The 19164-nt window shown below is 44.6% G+C and overlaps 1 protein-coding gene across 1 annotated transcript in view; it reads left to right on the top strand.

Annotated features, from left to right (window-relative positions):
* Window positions 1–2399: 2399 nt before the first annotated feature.
* The window catches only part of PCDHAC2 (protocadherin alpha subfamily C, 2), a 200802-nt gene continuing 184037 nt past the window's right edge, over window positions 2400–19164 (top strand). The window contains exon 1 of the mRNA XM_070076208.1: window positions 2400–4961. Coding sequence (XP_069932309.1) covers window positions 2541–4961 — 2421 coding nt within the window. The 5' untranslated portion in view covers window positions 2400–2540. The remainder of the gene's footprint in view (window positions 4962–19164) is intronic.

Below are 19164 nucleotides of genomic sequence, written 5' to 3' on the forward strand. Positions count from 1 at the left end.
TAACAGAAAAGACAAAAAGAAGACTCAGAGAGCTCACCACTGTGTCATTCTTAAGGTCCCCACATTTACAACACATAAAGTAGTTTATACATCTAAATGTTGACAGTATTGTTCTACCAGTATTTAAGACTCATTCCGGGTTCTGAAATTGGAATAAGAGTATATATATTTTACATTACTGTGCCTTTTCCTTTCTTTTAAAAAATATTTTATTTATTTGAGAGGTAGAGTTACAGACAGTGAGGAGAGAGAGAGAGGTCTTCAATCTGCTAGTTCACTCCCCAAATGGCTGCAATGGCCAGAGCTGGGCAGATCCAAAGCCAGGAGCTTCTTCCTGGTCTCCCACATGGGTGCAGGGGCCCAAGAATTTGGGCCATCTTCTACTGCTTTCCCAAGCCTTAGCAGAGGGCTGGATTGGAAGAGGAGCAGCTGGGATTCAAACCGGTGCCCATATGGGATGCTGGCACTGCAGGTAGAGGACTAACCTACTGTGCTACAGTGCTGGTCCCTCATTTCTTTATTTAAAAAAGATTTGATTATTTTTTATTTGTTTGAAAAGCAGAGAGAGAGAGAGAGAGAGAGAGAGAAAGAGAGAGAGAGAGAAAGAGTCTTCTATCCACTGGATCACTCCCCACATGGCCACAATAGCCATAGCTGGGCCAGGATGAAGCCAGGAGCCAGCAGGTTCTTTCGGATCTCCCAAGTGGGTACAGGAGTCCAAGGACTTGGGCCATATTCCTCTGCTTTCCCAGGTGCATTATCAGAGAGCAGAATGGAAAGCGGTGCAACTGGGACTTGAACTGGGATCCATATAGGATGCCAGTGTCGTTATGGCAGTTTTACCTGTTATGCCATAATGCTGGCCTCTGTAACTTTCTAACAAAGTAATTACTACATGAACTATCATTAAAATGTTCAAACTGGTTTTTAAAATAGCTCCATGTTTCATATATATTATCAAATAAACAAGGATATGGGTTTTCTGATTATACAATTATAATGGATTAAATAATCCTATATATATATTAATATTTTAAAATATTCTTAGTACTTAAAGTAAAAATATTAAGGTCATTTAAAAAATAACTAGCTATGGGTTATTCTGCCCACAATTTTTAGTCAAAATTTTATTGAACTGTGGGGTTCTGATTATGAATTGGATTGAAGTTGGAAGAGAGGTTTCAAATAGGTTATTTCTGAATTATTTCTTCTAAACACTCTTCCCACTAGATTCACACTATATTTTTGACTGTGGACTTTTATAGGATTCTCAGTATGTGTTTTTGATAGTGGTTCAATATCCAGATTATTTTTATTAAAATATAATATTTGGTTTTAATAAGAAAAACATATGGCTTAAATTTTGATATGGGAATAAATATCTCATGGACACCAATTCAATTTGTAATAATGACTTTTGGAAGCCGAAGTTATGCATTCAATACTTAGGTCATTATATTGTATAACAAACAACAAAGAAAAATGTCCCAAACATCTTGATTTTTAACATTTACATGATCAGGAAATGATGAAATTATTCAAACAAAATTGAATAATTTTAAAATGTATTTGAGAAAACTTTCTAGAAGTGTCATATATAATTAACTGGTGATTATGCATTTATAAATGCACAATAAATGTAATAATTCTTTTTTTGACAGGAAATGTAATAATTCTAATATTTAAAAAACAAATATTAGGACAGGCATTTGGTTCAACAGTTAGGACAGCTGCATACCATATTGGAGTGCCTGAGTTCAGGTCCCAGCTTGCATCCCTATTCCAACTTCCTGCTGATGTGCACCCAGGGAGGCAACAGATGATGGCCCAAGTTCTTGGGTCCCATGTGGGAGAACAGCTGGCTCTTAGCTCTGCACAGCCCCTCCCTGCTGTGGGCATTTGGGGAGTGAGCCAGCAGGTAGGAGATCTTCGTCTGTCACTCTGTTTCTTTCTTTTTTTTTTTTTTTGTCACTCTGTTTCAAACAAATTTAGTAAATTTTAAAAAATCCCACAAATATCCAAAATACCCTAGAATAAGGTGAACTTTAGTGGTCAAATATGTATTTTAGAACTTCAGCATTCCATTTCAAGTGTCTAATAATAAAAAGTGTAATCTGATAAGTAGTTTTAAATAAAATGATGCAATCAGAGGTTATTTAAGCACACCTGAATTTTTCCAAATTCAATTGTAATGCCTTTGTGACAACAGATAAAGAAAAATATTGACATACATATTCCCTGGGTCTTTAAAGGACACAAACATGAAAAAGATTGCATTGAGTAAACTGCAAAATAATATAGACTGTATATAAGGTCAGTGAATGTATCTAAATTACACGTTAGCCACATGGTGTCGCTGTACACCACAAAGTCTTCTCCGTGGAAATGTACTGATCGCTAGAAATTAAAGGAAGAAGCTCCATTTTGTCACCGCCCTGGAGAAGACCAAACCGGTAAGGAGATAAATTATCGGAAATATGGAGTAAAAGCAGGATGGTATTGAAGTAAGGCGACTGTGGCTCGAAGGGTGTGCTTTTGCGATGCTGTTTTTCCAGCGAGGAGGTCCCGGAGCCCGGCGCCTGCTGCCCTGGCTCCTGCTGCTCGCAGCCTGGCGGGCGGGCAGCGCCCAGCTGCGCTACTCGGTCCCCGAGGAGGCCCAGCACGGCACGTTCGTGGGCCGCCTGGCGCAGGACCTGGGGCTGCCGCTGGCCGAGCTGGTGCCGCGCCTGTTCCGGGTGGCGTCCAGGGCCGGCGGGGACCTGCTGGAGGTGAACGTGCAGAACGGCATCCTGTTCGTGAACGCGCGGATGGACCGCGAGGCGCTGTGCGGGCGGAGCGCGGAGTGCAGCGTGCACCTGGAGGTGGTGGTGGAGCGGCCGCTGCAGGTGTTCCACGTGGAGGTGGAGGTGAGGGACGTCAACGACAACCCGCCCATGTTCAGAACCAGAGAGCAAAGGATTTTTATTCCCGAATCCAGGCTGCTGGAGTCGCGCTTTCCGATAGAGGGCGCCGCGGATGCGGACGTTGGCGCCAACGCCCTTCTGACCTACGCGCTCAGCCCCAGCGATTACTTCTCTCTGGAAGTACAGGCAAGTGAGGAACTGAGTAAATCTCTTTCGCTTGTGCTCAAGAAGTCTCTGGATAGGGAGGAAACCCCAGAACACCATTTGTTACTGACAGCTACTGACGGGGGCAAACCAGAGCTGAAAGGCTCAGTGCAGCTGCTGGTCACTGTGCTGGACGTGAACGACAACGCGCCACGGTTTCAGCAGGCCGTGTACAGAGTCCACCTCCCAGAGACGACCGCAAACGGGACGTTAGTGGCCACGCTGAACGCCTCCGACGCCGACGAAGGCGTCAATGGCGAGCTTGTCTTTTCCTTTGGCGGTGACGTCTCTCCTCACCTTCAAGAAACATTCGCCATTGATCCCGGCTCGGGAGAAATTAGACTAACTGGTACACTGGATTATGAAGAAACAAAGTCCTACGAAATCCAGGTCAACGCATTTGATAAAGGAAGTCCTCCGATGTCGAACCACTGCAAGGTGCTGGTGAAAGTGCTGGACGTAAACGACAACGCCCCAGAACTGGTGGTCACCTCACCGTCGGTGCCCATCCGAGAGGACGCCCCCGTAGGCACGGTGATCGCCCTCGTCAGCGTGTCCGACCGCGACTCGGGCGCCAACGGGCAGGTGAGCTGCGCCCTGACGCCCGACGTGCCCTTCAGGCTGCTGTCGACCTTCAGGAACTACTACTCGCTGGTGCTGGACAGCGGGCTGGACCGCGAGCTTGTGTCGGGCTACGGCGTGGTGGTGACGGCGCGCGACGCGGGCTCGCCGGCGCTGCGGGCGTCGGCCAGCGTGTGGGTGGAGGTGGCGGACGTGAACGACAACGCGCCCGCGTTCGCGCAGGCCGAGTACACGGTGTTCGTGAGGGAGAACAACGTGCCGGGCTGCCACCTGGTGACGGTGTCGGCGCGCGACGCGGACGCGCGGGAGAACGCGCGCGTGTCGTACTCGCTGGTGGAGCGGCGCGTGGGCGAGCGCCTGCTGTCGAGCTACGTGTCGGTGCACGCGGAGAGCGGGCGCGTGCACGCGCTGCAGCCGCTGGACCGCGAGGAGCTGGAGCTGCTGCGCTTCGAGGTGAGCGCGCGCGACGCGGGCGTGCCGGCGCTGGGCAGCAACGTGACGCTGCAGGTGTTCGTGCTGGACGAGAACGACCACGCGCCGTGGGTGCTGCCGCGGGGCGCGGGCGGGCCGGCGAGCGAGGCGGTGCCGGTGTGGGTGTCGCGGTCTGCGGGCGCGGGCCACGTGGTGGCGAAGGTGCGCGCGGTGGACGCGGACGCCGGCTACAACGCGTGGCTGTCCTACGAGCTGCAGGCGGCGCCGAATGGGGCGGCGTCGGGCGGCGCGCGCCTGCCGTTCCGCGTGGGGCTGTACACGGGCGAGATCAGCACGACGCGCAGCCTGGACGAGGCGGACTTGGCGCGCCAGCGGCTGCTGGTGCTGGTGAAGGATCACGGCGAGCCCGCGCTGACGGCCACGGCCACGGTGCTGCTGTCGCTGGTGGACGGCGGGCAGGCGCCGGCGGCGGCGTCCTCGCGGGCGGCGGCGGCGGCGGGCGTGGCGGCGGCGGCGGGCGGCGCGGCGGCGCTGCTGGACGTGAACGCGTCCCTGATCGTGGCCATCTGCGCCGTGAGCAGCCTGCTGGTGCTGACGCTGGTGGTGTGGACGGCGCTGCGGTGCTGGGCGCCGGCGGCGGAGGGCGCGTGCGGGCCGGGGCAGCCTGCGCTGGTGTGCGCGAGCGCGGTGGGGAGCTGGTCGTGCTCGCAGCGGAGGCGGCAGCGGGTGAGCGGCGGCGAGGGCGCGCCCAAGGCTGACCTCATGGCCTTCAGTCCCGGCCTTCCTCCTGGTCCAGAAAGCGAGGATGGAATGAATGTGGACGTTGACCACTCCGGCAAAGTGAGTATTTTTATTTATGCTTCTAAAATGTGCTGTTAAAAATTCTCTAACGTCTTCGTTCCTTTGCAATATTGTTAAAAGTTAAACACGCTACACTGTGTTTTCGGAGTTTGAGTGAACTAAATTGAAAATATGTCGTGAGGTACATCACTATAGTTTAATTTAGTATTTATCAGTGAATGCAGTGGTAAGATTTATTGCTAAAAGTCTGGGTTGAAAATAAAAAAATATCGTTGAATAGTATTTTTTTTAGAGATTTGAGTAGAACTTTGGTCAAGTCGTTCCTTCACAATGCCTCCATATTTTTTGCCACCTACATTGGCTGCTCCTAGTACGTGGTAGAATCACTGGTCCATTATCCATCACACTAAATGCACACAACTCTTTTTATGTCTCTACCTTCAGTTTCAAGCATTATTTTACCGGTTATCTTATATGGAACCTTTTTATTCTCTTATTAATTTTTTGAAGTCTCCTTCCCTCCTCTCTCTCTGAATATTATTGTTTCACACCTTTTAGATTTATATCTTGTTCATCGTCAGTTTCTCAATAGTTTTATTAGTAGTAATTAAAATATATGTTAAGTGAAGAGTTAATACTCCCATACTAAAAGTAAACATTGTTACAGAATATTTTTAAATTTAAGAACTATTTTCATCTGAAAAATCTGTCGGATATAATAATGTATATCTAATTTTAAAACTATAGTTACTAGCAAAAGTTTTTTTCATTAATTTCTTTTTCTTGCAATACTAAGGGTGCCAGTGTGACATAAATTTGATGTCAGTGTCATTCCTGTGACGTTCTCTGAATATCACCCATTGATTGTGCCATGCAGTAACTAGAAACTTGCAAATAACTGACACTGATTAAATCTGATGTTATGGTAATTTCCAGTAAATCCTCTCTCTTCAGTTGTTTATCCATGTCCCTAGTAAATAGACTTACATTCAACTTTATTTTCTTTTACTTTTTTAAAAATATTTATTTATTTTGAAAGAGTTACAGGAGAGAGAGAGAAGGGGGGAGAGGGAGAGAGAGAGAGAGAGAGAGAGAGATCTTCCTTCAGCTGGTTCACTCCCCCAGATGGCTGCGATGACCAGTACTGGGACAGGCAGAAGCCAGGAGCTTCATCCTGGTCTCCCAAGTGGGTGGGAGGGGCCCAAGTACTTGGAATTTCTTCTGCTGCTTTCCTAGGCCTTTACCAGGGAGCTGGATAGGAAATGGAGCTGTTGGAATACATACTCTTGTCCATGTGTGATGGTGGCATCACAGGTGGCAACTTTACTTACTACACCTCAATGCTGGTTTCCCCCCACCCCATTCAATTTTCTTGCCACCGGAGAGAATTAGTAGCCAGCTGAAGCCTGATTAAAATTCAATGACAGTGTAGGGATTCTAACATGTAAAATAAGGATGAGTTTCTTCATTGCATTTTCCCATCCCCCCCCTTTTTTTTCTGTTACTATCCTTTGTTGCCCCCTTATCCATCAAGTATTTTGCATCACATGGACAGCTTCAGTTCGATGTTAATTTTGTGAGTTCTGGTGTCATCCTATTGTAAATAATAGGGTCATTCAGAGTTATATCGCCCTGATTATGAGATTTCAGTCTTCAAATTCAGCTCTCCTCTTGAAATTCTTGACCAATAAGATTGTTGGCTAAGACATTTTGAACATTTTTCAATTTTTTTCTCTTCAGAGATGTATTTATGTTACACTAAATGAATATGGAAGATTCCAAATAAAAATCCACTTCTATTCTTTTGAATCCTCATTTATGTATTTAAATATACTGTAAAGTAAAATGAATGATAAAAAACTTTTCACTTTCTTCTAGTATGCTTAACATCTATGATCATTTTGTAGAAATCTACAATTTGAGTCCCTAAACAGTGGAAGAACTCTGATTTCTTTTTTTTCTTTTTTGACAGGCAGAGTGGACAGTGAGAGAGAGAGAGACAGAGAGAAAGGTCTTCCTTTTGCCATTGGTTCACCCTCCAATGGCCGCAACGGCTGGCACGCTGTGGCTGGCGCACCGTGCTGATCCAAAGGCAGGAGCCAGGTGCTTCTCCTGGTCTCCCATGGGGTGCAGGGCCCAAGCACTTGGGCCATCCTCCACTGCCTTCCCAGGCCACAGCAGAGAGCTGGCCTGGAAGAGGGGCAACTGGGACAGAATCTGGCGCCCCGACCGGGACTAGAACCCGGTGTGCTGGCGCCGCAAGGCGGAGGATTAGCCTATTGAACCGTGGCGCCGGCCAGAACTCTGATTTCTGTTTTGATTCATAAATTTGTTTTCTGTGAGCATTGTGTTTTTTAGAGGTGGAGCCTCTATTTTTTACTAGGTTGACTTTTTTTTCTAGAAAAACATGGATTAAAGTAGCTTATGAACATAAGGGGCAAGATAGTTTGAAGATAGATACCAACATGTCCCTCTGTGGTAGGTTTCTTTATGAACGAAAATTTATTGTTCTTTATTTGGTGGGAAGCCTTCACTGTCTAGTAGATACCAGGGTGACTCAAAGATCAGGAATTGTATTGAAAATTAAGCTAAAACCCAGGTTTTCAATATGAAATTGAAATAAGTCTTCAGCTCAATTCACTATAGCTAAGACATGGAATCAACCTAATGCTCATCAACTAAAGACTGGATAAAGAAATTCTGGGGCATGTACTCCATGGAATACTACACATCAGTAAAAAAAATGAAATCTGGTCATTTGCAACAAAATGGATGAATCTGGAAAACATCATGCGTAGTGAAATAAGCCAGTCCCAAGGGGAGAAATATCGTATGTTCTCCCTGCTCTGTGATAACTAATAGAGCACCTAAAAGGAAATCTGTAGAAGTGAAAATGACACTTTGAGAAGCAATGACTTGAACAGCCCTTGTCTTGACTGTTGAGGAACAGGTATTTTTTTTTCTCTTCTTCATATTATTTGTTGAACTCTTAACACAGAATTAGTGATATGTGTATAAAGTCAACTGAAAATAGATCTCAGTAAAAAACAAGAGTGAGAATAAGAGGGAGGAGGAAGCTTATAACTGTAAAGCTGTACAGTTCTGCATACATTCCTAATTACTTCTAAGGGTACAGTTTAAGAATTTGCCATGGGACCCCAAGATCCCATTAAGCCAGGTGGTAAAAATACTATCTTAAGTGTTAAAGTGACCATGTTAAATATTAACGTGATCATATAGATAGGATTAAGTGTTAAAGGGATCATATAAATACAATCAAGTGTCTGGTAATAATAATAAAATTAAAAAAGAGAATGTTTCAACATGGGAAGAAGTTCACACAGCAGACTCATAGAATGACAGTTGCTTTAAATAGCACATTAACCTCAGAATCAGTCGTTAAGGCATCCTGATCTGGCTGAAAAGCCCATGAGAGAATTTCAGGCATGGAAAGCCAAGACACTGTGGCAAAAAAAATGCCCTACATGAAGGATCTCTGAGAGAGACCCCAGTGGAAAGAAGTGACCATCAAAAGAGGATGTAATTTTCTCTGAAGGGAGGAGAGAACTTCCACTTTGCTTATGGCCTTGTCTAAATACTGATGGAGATTGTGGATTCAGAAGACTTCCATAGCCTTGGCAGCTCATGACAAGAGCCTCGGGTGATCACTGATGTCATACATAAGAGTGTTCATTGTTAAATTAATGACAGGAGTCACTGTGCAGTTACTTCCCATGCAGGACTTCTGTCCTTAATGAGTTGTATTATGGGAATTAACTGTAAAACTTTTTCCTAAACAGGTTTTTTTATGTGTATGCAAATTGTTGAAATCTTTACTTAGTATAGAGTTTGTCTTCTGTGTATAAAGTTAATTGAAAATGAATCTTAATGGAGAATGGGATTGGGAATGGGAGAGGGAGGAGGAGGTGGAGTGGGAATGGGGGTGGGAGGGAGGATAGGGTAGGAAGAATCACTATATTCCTAAGTCATACTTATGAAATTTGTACTTATTAAATAAAAGGTTTATTTGGGGAAAATATATCTTAGGACAGGGTCTAAGTAAAATCTTTTTTATGTCTTTAGAACATTATACAGGGTGCTGAGATATCATACTTTCCTGTCTAGCTATGTGACCACATTAAATTATTGCATTTTGTTAGGCAATTAGCGACAGTCAAGCCATTTCTTTTGGGTAAATATTCGAATAGTACTAGGTGGGTATTTTTGAGCTACTAAACTTTTAAATTAGTGACTATTACCTTTAAAATTAGTATTTTGGGAGAGGATATACACACATTGTTGCAAGAGAGAAATTCATGTAATAAATGGCCTAAGTGATTCAATTTGGCTACTTCAGTTTATGAAATGTAATGATGTCTGACCTATTGGTTTGATCATGAAATTCTAATGAGCCAGAGAAATTTTAAATCATCATGAAATGGGAGAAATTTATTTGTAAATAGTTTAGAAATGATGCATATTTCTTACAGCATGTTTACTGATAAATGTTCTTGGAAGCAGCAAATTACTCAGAGTAACTAAGACATATGAGCACTAATAGGAGAAAACAGACCTGTTAGATCCTGGTGAACAGGCCATAAGAGTGGGAATGAGAATGCTACCCTGGGAGGCTATGCAGGCTGAGCTGCTGGTGGCATCCCATATAGAGGGCTGGTTCAGGTCCTGGCTGCTCTGCTTCCAGTCCAGCTCCCTGCTAATGTGCCTGGGAAGGCATCAGAAGATGGCCCGGGACTTGGGCCTCTGCCACCCATGTGGGAGATCCAGTGGAGTTTCTGGCTCCTGGCTTTAGCTGAGCCTAGCTCCAACCATTGCAGTCATTTGGGGGGAGTGGATGAGAGCATGGAAGATCTCTTTCTCTCTGTCTCCCCCTGCTTCCTGTCATTCTCCCTTTAAAATAAATAAAGTAAATCTTTAAAAAAGAGAGAATATCACCCTTTCTCATAGGAATCAATGAGTTACATTCAATAAAATTACTTGGAATACTTTTCTAGCTATTTCTATTTCCTTGTTAAACCTTCCTTGCAAAGTCAGAACAAACTTTCCTTGCACTTTCAGCCCTGTGATGAAAAGAGGAAGTTCTTCAATTAAATGGTGATGGCATTTGATGCCTTGTAAAAAACATTTGCAAATTTATCTTTCCATGGCTGGTTCTCCGACTTGGAGTTTTCCCAGGTGCTGGTGTAAGTCTCTGTATTGACTCATGTCAACACAGGAACAGAGATGTGAGGATTAAGAGGTATTGGCATCACTGACAACCTCTGCTGTCCTCAGGAACACATGAATTTTCCTTATCAACGCTTTGCAATTGTGTGTTTACAAAGTGTATATGACCTACAGTTAAGTCTCTAAATACTGAAAACCTCTATTTTGTTAAAAAGGGATTTTTACTGAAGTAGAAGTTGCTCCTGTAGTAAAACTAAGAATTACACCCGATCGATCAGTGGCTCAAAAAGTGTAAACAATAAGTAAGAAATGAGAAAAAATGTGGATAAGGTGAAAGAATAAATAAAATCTAGCAGTTATATAGTCTGGATTGATAGAATGGGTACTTACGGTTTAGAGCCACATGATGTCGCTCTTTACCATAAAATAGGTCCGAAAGAAGAACTAATAAAAGGGGAAGAATCCCTCTGTTCTCGGAGGGAAGACGCTGTATCCGGCAATGGAGGATGCATCAGCGCTGGACTGACCGATTTAAAAGATTTCTGCTGATTCTAATTCTAGTTCCCAGGTCAGAAGGAAGCACCGTGCTCTGGAGATGAAATATTTCTGGGCGATTCGTCAGGAATCCAGATGCCTGCTGCCCTGGTTCCTGCTGCTCACAGCCTGGCGGGCGGGCAGCGCCCAGCTGCGCTACTCGGTCCCCGAGGAGGCCCAGCACGGCACGTTCGTGGGCCGCCTGGCGCAGGACCTGGGGCTGCCGCTGGCCGAGCTGGTGCCGCGCCTGTTCCGGGTGGCGTCCAGGGCCGGCGGGGACCTGCTGGAGGTGAACGTGCAGAACGGCATCCTGTTCGTGAACGCGCGGATGGACCGCGAGGCGCTGTGCGGGCGGAGCGCGGAGTGCAGCGTGCACCTGGAGGTGGTGGTGGAGCGGCCGCTGCAGGTGTTCCACGTGGAGGTGGAGGTGAGGGACGTCAACGACAACCCGCCCGTGTTTCCAATGGCCGTTAAACATCTGTTCATTGCGGAATCCAGACCTCTTGGTTCTCAGTTTCCACTGGAGGGCGCGTCCGATGCAGACGTCGGAGCCAATGCGCAGCTGACCTACACGCTGAGCCCCAATGAGTACTTTTCGCTGGAAAAACCATCTGACAGTGAGCGGGTACAAGGCCTTGGCCTTGTATTACGAAAGTCACTAGACCGAGAGGAAGCTCCGGAGATTTTTTTAGTGCTCAGGGTCGCAGATGGGGGCAAGCCTGAGTTGACCGGAACCGCCGAATTACTCATCACGGTACTGGACGCAAACGACAACGCCCCGGTTTTCGACAAAGCACTCTACGTGGTGAAATTACCGGAAAATGTCCCCAATGCCACGTTGGTAATTAGAGTGAATGCCTCGGATCTAGATGAAGGCTTGAATGGGGATATTATTTATTCATTCTCAACTGATGTTTCCCAAAACGTGAAGTCCAAGTTCCACATAGACGCAGTTACTGGACAGGTGATTGTGAAGGGAAATATTGATTTTGAAGAAAGCCGATCCTATGAGATTCTCGTAGAGGGCACTGACAGAGGACAACCTCCACTCTCCGGTCATTGTAGAGTGATTGTGGAAGTAGAAGACACCAATGATAATGTGCCAGTCTTGGAATTCAAGTCGCTGTCCCTTCCAGTCCGAGAGGACGCTCCGGTGGGCACGGTGATCGCCCTCATCACTGTCTCCGACCGCGACTCGGGCGCCAACGGGCAGGTGAGCTGCGCCCTGACGCCCGACGTGCCCTTCAGGCTGCTGTCGACCTTCAGGAACTACTACTCGCTGGTGCTGGACAGCGGGCTGGACCGCGAGCTTGTGTCGGGCTACGGCGTGGTGGTGACGGCGCGCGACGCGGGCTCGCCGGCGCTGCGGGCGTCGGCCAGCGTGTGGGTGGAGGTGGCGGACGTGAACGACAACGCGCCCGCGTTCGCGCAGGCCGAGTACACGGTGTTCGTGAGGGAGAACAACGCGCCGGGCTGCCACCTGGTGACGGTGTCGGCGCGCGACGCGGACGCGCGGGAGAACGCGCGCGTGTCGTACTCGCTGGTGGAGCGGCGCGTGGGCGAGCGCCTGCTGTCGAGCTACGTGTCGGTGCACGCGGAGAGCGGGCGCGTGCACGCGCTGCAGCCGCTGGACCGCGAGGAGCTGGAGCTGCTGCGCTTCGAGGTGAGCGCGCGCGACGCGGGCGTGCCGGCGCTGGGCAGCAACGTGACGCTGCAGGTGTTCGTGCTGGACGAGAACGACCACGCGCCGTGGGTGCTGCCGCGGGGCGCGGGCGGGCCGGCGAGCGAGGCGGTGCCGGTGTGGGTGTCGCGGTCTGCGGGCGCGGGCCACGTGGTGGCGAAGGTGCGCGCGGTGGACGCGGACGCCGGCTACAACGCGTGGCTGTCCTACGAGCTGCAGGCGGCGCCGAATGGGGCGGCGCCGGGCGGGGCGCGCCTGCCGTTCCGCGTGGGGCTGTACACGGGCGAGATCAGCACGACGCGCAGCCTGGACGAGGCGGACTTGGCGCGCCAGCGGCTGCTGGTGCTGGTGAAGGACCACGGCGAGCCCGCGCTGACGGCCACGGCCACGGTGCTGCTGTCGCTGGTGGACGGCGGGCAGGCGCCGGCGGCGGCGTCCTCGCGGGCGGCGGGCGTGGCGGGCGTGGCGGCGGCGGCGGGCGGCGCGGCGGCGCTGCTGGACGTGAACGCGTCCCTGATCGTGGCCATCTGCGCCGTGAGCAGCCTGCTGGTGCTGACGCTGGTGGTGTGGACGGCGCTGCGGTGCTGGGCGCCGGCGGCGGAGGGCGCGTGCGGGCCGGGGCAGCCTGCGCTGGTGTGCGCGAGCGCGGTGGGGAGCTGGTCGTGCTCGCAGCGGAGGCGGCAGCGGGTGAGCGGCGGCGAGGGCGCGCCCAAGGCCGACCTCATGGCCTTCAGCCCCAGTTTACCTGACCCTGGGCACAGAGAGCTTCAGCAGGAGGCAAACGGGGATTCCACTGTAAAGGTTAGTTTACAATATCCTTTTATTTAATGTGAATTTTCATCTTCTTTCATGTTTCTGAATCGTATTTTCTGGATTGGATTTCTTTACCTGGTTTTACAAGCCCGTTTAGCGATATTCTTCGGTAGTCAGAAATCAAGACCATGTATTGTCCCCTTTTCTACATTTCATCGTCCAACACTTGTTCACATGACTGCAGCCTCTAAGGCATTTTGTGTTTAGTGTATCATTTTGATTATTTTCAGGGACAATCCACTTGGATGAAAACGTTTTGCTATTATTCACTCATAGTACTCACACACACACAAACGTTATAGAGATAATATAACTGTATCAGTTGTCCGAAAGTTAAAATTTTTTACCTTTAGTCTTCAAGGACCTCAGTTAAACAATTGCTCTCTTTTCTCCCCAACTCTAACCACATTTGACTTTTAGAATTGTGGTTTGTTCTGGCATGTTTTCTGAATTTAAGTGGAACTGTACAAGACATATTGTATGTGCATTTGTGTGTTCTTCGTATCACTCATTGTTTGTGTATGTTTGTAGTTATTTAATTACACTCTGATATTATTTTATAAATACACTGTGAGTTATTTGCCTTGCTATTGAGGATTTTGGAAAATTTTTTAAAAATGTCTTTCAAATAATGTCTAGTTCATAAATACATTTCACACTTTTTGGATGTTCATGTACAGACATTTCTACTGAGAAATGGACATGTATCATTTTTTAAAAGATTTATTTTATTTGTCTGAAAGGCAGATTTACAGAGGGAGAGAGGAAGAGACAGACAGAACTTCCATCCACTGGGTCGCTCCCCACACTCTTGGCCAGGGGATTCTTGGTTTATTTTTTCCAGTCACGCATATCTCTTTGGTATCTGGCTGTCTTGTCATACTACTTCTGGGACAGCAGAATCTGCTCACTTCTTTTTGTGCATATCCTGAATTGTCTGAAGGCATCTAGAACATACTGTGTCCTGGCCGAGCCCTACATTAGGTGAGACAGGGCTGTCCAGTGAAAAGCCAGAACTTTGGATGCATGCCCGACTCCTCCTTCATTAGGAGAGGCTGCCAGCTGAGGAGGACTTTGTTGTGTTAGGAGTCCTCTGGAGCACCAGCATGCTTCTCAGCTCTTGACTGTTTTCATCTGCCCTCAGCTATCTAGAATGTGCTGGATTTCATCAGTGCTCTGCGACAGGTGAGAAACAAAAGAGTATTTGTGCACCACCACCCTGAAGTCAGAGCTTGGGATATGTGTACTGTTCTTTCTCTTTCCTCAAGGAGAAGGCGGGAGGTGGGAATTTCCTCCTGTGTGATAGACACTGAGGGGAGGGCATATAGTGAGAGGATGATGCAGACTTTCCTTACAGCATCAATATGAATACTTTTGCAGCTTGTCTGGGGCAAAGGAGCCTTTTAACTCTGGATTTCTCACAATGGGAAGGTGTGGGTTGTTGACTCGGAATGTCTGTTGCAGAAAAAAGTGTCTGGGGCTTCCCAAAATGCTATCTTGCAGTCGTCACTACCTCTGTTATTTTTAAAAATTATATATATGTATATATATAAATCCCTTTATCGGTTTCCTAGAAACTATAACACATTTCTTGACTTCTTAAAACCTAAATTAAAGCAATACTTTTATTACTATGACTGAACAATTTTAGAACATTGAATAATTCATTTTATCCATCACCAACTTTTTGTAACTGTTATGCCTTTTAATTGTACATAGTTCTAGACATCTAATACATGATTATCATTTCCTTGTGTAGCTTAATGTCCATTTATACTTTCATTTTTTCTGGGATTATTTTTCTTCTGAAGTTCCTTAATTTTTCTTTTAGTGTGTTTCTGTTGGTGACGAAATGTCTAAGTTTTGCATATGTAGAAATGTCTTAGTTTCATTATCACTTTGAGAAATGATTTTGTTGAGTGTTGATTTATTGATTGGAAGTTGTTTTTCTAGCACTTTCCAGATGATATTCCATGTCTTCTTTTGAGAAGATGGCTATCAAGTTTATTATTCAGGTGGTATTGTCTCTTTCTCTCTGTTTGACACTGTTATTGTTTGAAAAACTTTCAATAGGTTTACCTTTATATACCCAGTTTTAGTTTATTTTGATTTAGCTTCAAGTATTGAAAACATCTTTACCTGTGGGTTGACATATTTTATCAGTTTAAGAAAAGATGTATATCAGTCTTCCTTCAAATATTGCTTCCAGCTCATATTTGCTTCTCCTCTTTTGTGACTCAAAGTGCATATATATTGAAACTTTTAACCATATGCCTTATATCTTTATAGTCCATTTTTGTTTTTAATTAACTTTTGTTATTTTTAAAAGCATACGTTTTCTTTTCCTTCAGTGATTGTTCTTTCTTAGTTTATTTACCATCAAAATTATCAGTTGAATCCTTAAATGATGGCATTATTTCAATTAAAAAATAGATACAGTTTTTTTGGGGGGATTCTCCATTAGGTATTTAGTTGACCACATTAACCCTTGATACTTGTGATCTGTCTAATCACTGTAATAACTGAATCCTCTGTGTATCTCTTTGAATTCTTTCTTCATGATACTTTCTTGATATGCCTGATAATTTTGAATTGAGTCCTGGATATTGTGCATGAAAGTCTATACTTGTTCTTGATGATGTTGTCTTCTTTCAGAGAAGGAGAGGGGGGCATTTAAGTTTGAGCTAAATGTGGACTTTGGCTATTTATGGAGAAGGTTTATTTTGAAGAAACATTGCATCTCTTTTCCTTTTTATCTACTATTATGATTTCTGTCATTACAAGTCTTCTAAACTTTTTGTTTTTGTCTCTCCCATTAATTCCCTCTTCATTCTGTTTGTAGACTCAAAGTAAAATAAATAGCAGAATAAGAATCTGTGTCTTAGTTTAAAACCTGTATCCTCTTTCCTGCCAGTGAATCATAAGATCCAAGATTATTGAAGTTTATTTACCTTTAATTACCCAACTTTCTTTGTATCTTGGAAAGTGACTAACAGTATAAGAAACATTTTTCCCACCAAGGTTTCACTCATTTGACTGAAGACTTTAAAACTAAATATAACCTGAGAGATCAGTTCTTTGAAATTTGACATGGTTCACTGTAACATAGAGTGGTAACATGGCTTGAATTTCACTCCTTGTCCCTTTGCACTAGATGAGGCATTTAACAGTAGTGAAAGCAGTATAAGTACATGAAAAAATAATGCTTAATTTAATTATGTGTCCTCTCAAGAGTACTTTAGAATTGTCCTCATGTTTTTACTCAATGTGGGTATATAATAGAAAATTTTAGCTCAGTTCTTCACAGGGCAGGTACACCTTCTCCTCTGAACCATTTTACAAACAAGCTAAGAGTATACTACACATACAAAATATGCTTTAGTAGTAGCATAATGAATTTTTATAGTTGATTAATTTTGAGTGGTCATGTAATCCCTCAGATGTACATGTCTTTATACAATTGCTTCAACTTTTTTATTACACTATAAACTGGTATGACTTTCTTCAGGTAGGGGAGGAGAAATATAGCTTATTAAAATTTTATTCTGGATTTTATTTGGAATAGAAGATATCTGTGCTCTTACGCAGATTAAATGTTCTTTTTTTTTTTTTTTTTTGACAGGCAGAGTGGACAGTGAGAGAGAGAGAGAGACAGAGAGAAAGGTCTTCCTTTTGCCATTGGTTCACCCTCCAATGGCCGCTGCCGCCGGTGTGCTGCAGCTGGCGCACCGCGCTGATCCGATGGCAGGAGCCAGGAGCCAGGTGCTTTTCCTGGTCTCCCATGGGGTGCAGGGCCCAAGCACCTGGGCCATCCTCCACTGCACTCCCTGGCCACAGCAGAGAGCTGTCCTGGAAGAGGGGCAACCGGGACAGAATCCGGCACCCCGACTGGGACTAGAACCCGGTGTGCTGGCGCCGCTAGGCGGAGGATTAGCCTAGTGAGCCTCAGCGCCGGCCAGATTAAATGTTCTTGTATCAGTGTATGTGTTAGTGAACACTTTCAGTAAATTAAAAGGAGACATCTTAAAGCATTACTCAGTTTTCTCAATCTAAATTCATTCTCAAACGGGGAGTGATACTCATACACTGGGACTTAAATATGACTGAAATGTCTCGAGAGAAGAGTAACTCTTTAAGTAGTTTAAAACAGTGACCTATAATATTTGAAAGAATGGTTGGACAGGCCGACATTGTGGCATAGCAGGTTAAGCTGCTGCCTGGAACACCAGCATCCCTTATCAGAGCTCCAGTCCTGGCTCCTCTGCTTCTGATCCAGCTTCCTGATAATGCACCTGGGAAGGCAGTGAATGACAGCCCAAGTGCTTGGGCCTATGTCATCCAAGTGGGGAACCAGAATGGAGTTTCTGGCTCCTGGCTTCAGCCTGGTCCAGAGCTGTCTATTGTGGCCACTGGGGAGTAAACCAGTGAATGGAAGACTCCTCTCTCTCTCTCCCCCCACCCCTCGCCTCTTCCTCTATCTCTGTTTCTCTGCCTTTCAAATAAAAAATAAATATTAAAAAAGAGTGGCTTGGAAGACTTAAAGAAATTTCTTTCTCCCTATGTAGTCCACCATGAAATTCAGACTGGAAAATTTATAATTATTGAGAAAGTAGCTTTTATATTGAGTTGCTCATTAAAGACAAATACTAATGATTGTTTAAAAATTGAATATAATTTAACAGGTATAAAATCACTGTCAGGAATTGTCTTTTCTCTTGAAATGTTGAGGCAGTTAAAAGATTTTTTTCTAGACTGAGAAGAGCATGTGAACTCAGACTGTTGTGACATTCTCACCACTGATTTTTTTAAGTACTTGATATATACCAAAAATATTTTGTAAATTACAGTGCACAAATTGCTAATGCCATGGTCATTTTGCTTTGAAATACTTAATTTACTACTTTTAAAAAGGAATCTTCATGTATTTTATTATGTCTTCCAGCTGTAAGTTATGCCATAGCTTTGTAGTTCCACATAAGTCACTGTTTTGTAATAGGAAGTAGGTACATCAGCTGATGTTATTTTCAAATTATTTATTATAATTTTATTGGTTTTAAACCATTTTGTATTAAAAAATTTGAAAATTATCACACTAATGGGCAAATAGTCTTGAAAATAGGTTTATAGGTTAAATAACCCAAATGTTATGGGGAAACAAGGATATTAGAAATAGTAAGGATCCTACAAAATTCAAAGGAAATGATTATTATACTTTAAAATTATATGTTAATCAAATTTTGTAATATTATCTATTTCTTTACATTACAAGTTTAAATACTGGAAACCAAGTGAATTTCAATTAATGTTGCATTTTCTGGCAATTTATTTTTTTCTAAGCCATATTTTAATTGGAAAAGTATCCAGTAATAAAATTATTGATCTTTTGGTCCCTCTTGTTATCAAAGGTATAGAAGATGTTGTAATACTTAAAGAATTCTACTGAGTATATAAATAAGAAGAGTGTTAATTACCTCTTCAATAGAAAAGTTGGTGACATTTTCTTTTGGCCATTTTTTTTAAAGATGAAGGCCTCTATATATTAAGTCAAATCCAAATAAGACCTTGTGATGGATTGGTTGGGAGATTGAAAAGTAATGAAACTGATAACGACATAGCCTGGCTAACAAATGATATTATCTTCCACATTATTTCTGCTGTGCCAGTCTATGGCACACTGCATCCTACAGAGTGCAGGAGGGTTATGACTTACAAGTTATGCAAAGATATGTGACTTCACAATGCCTGCAGAAGCAACTTGAAGAAATGTGGCCTGGATGCTACTAATTTGAATTTAGTATCAAGATGCTTACCCAAGCTCTCTTACTATGTCTTTGACTTCTAGGAAATTGACATCTCCTTATTATAATTTTGAGTCAACACAAAAAAATAGGTGTTATTAGACAAGTTAAAGAAATTGATTTTCATCATTGTGAAATCAGACTTCAAAAAAGCAATTCAGGCAAGAATGTTATCAAATATTTTCAGTTGTTTTGAAAATAACATCAACAAATGTCATTTTTAAGCACTGCT

Source organism: Oryctolagus cuniculus, chromosome 6 (genome assembly GCF_964237555.1).
Source record: "Oryctolagus cuniculus chromosome 6, mOryCun1.1, whole genome shotgun sequence".
NCBI lineage: Eukaryota > Metazoa > Chordata > Mammalia > Lagomorpha > Leporidae > Oryctolagus > Oryctolagus cuniculus.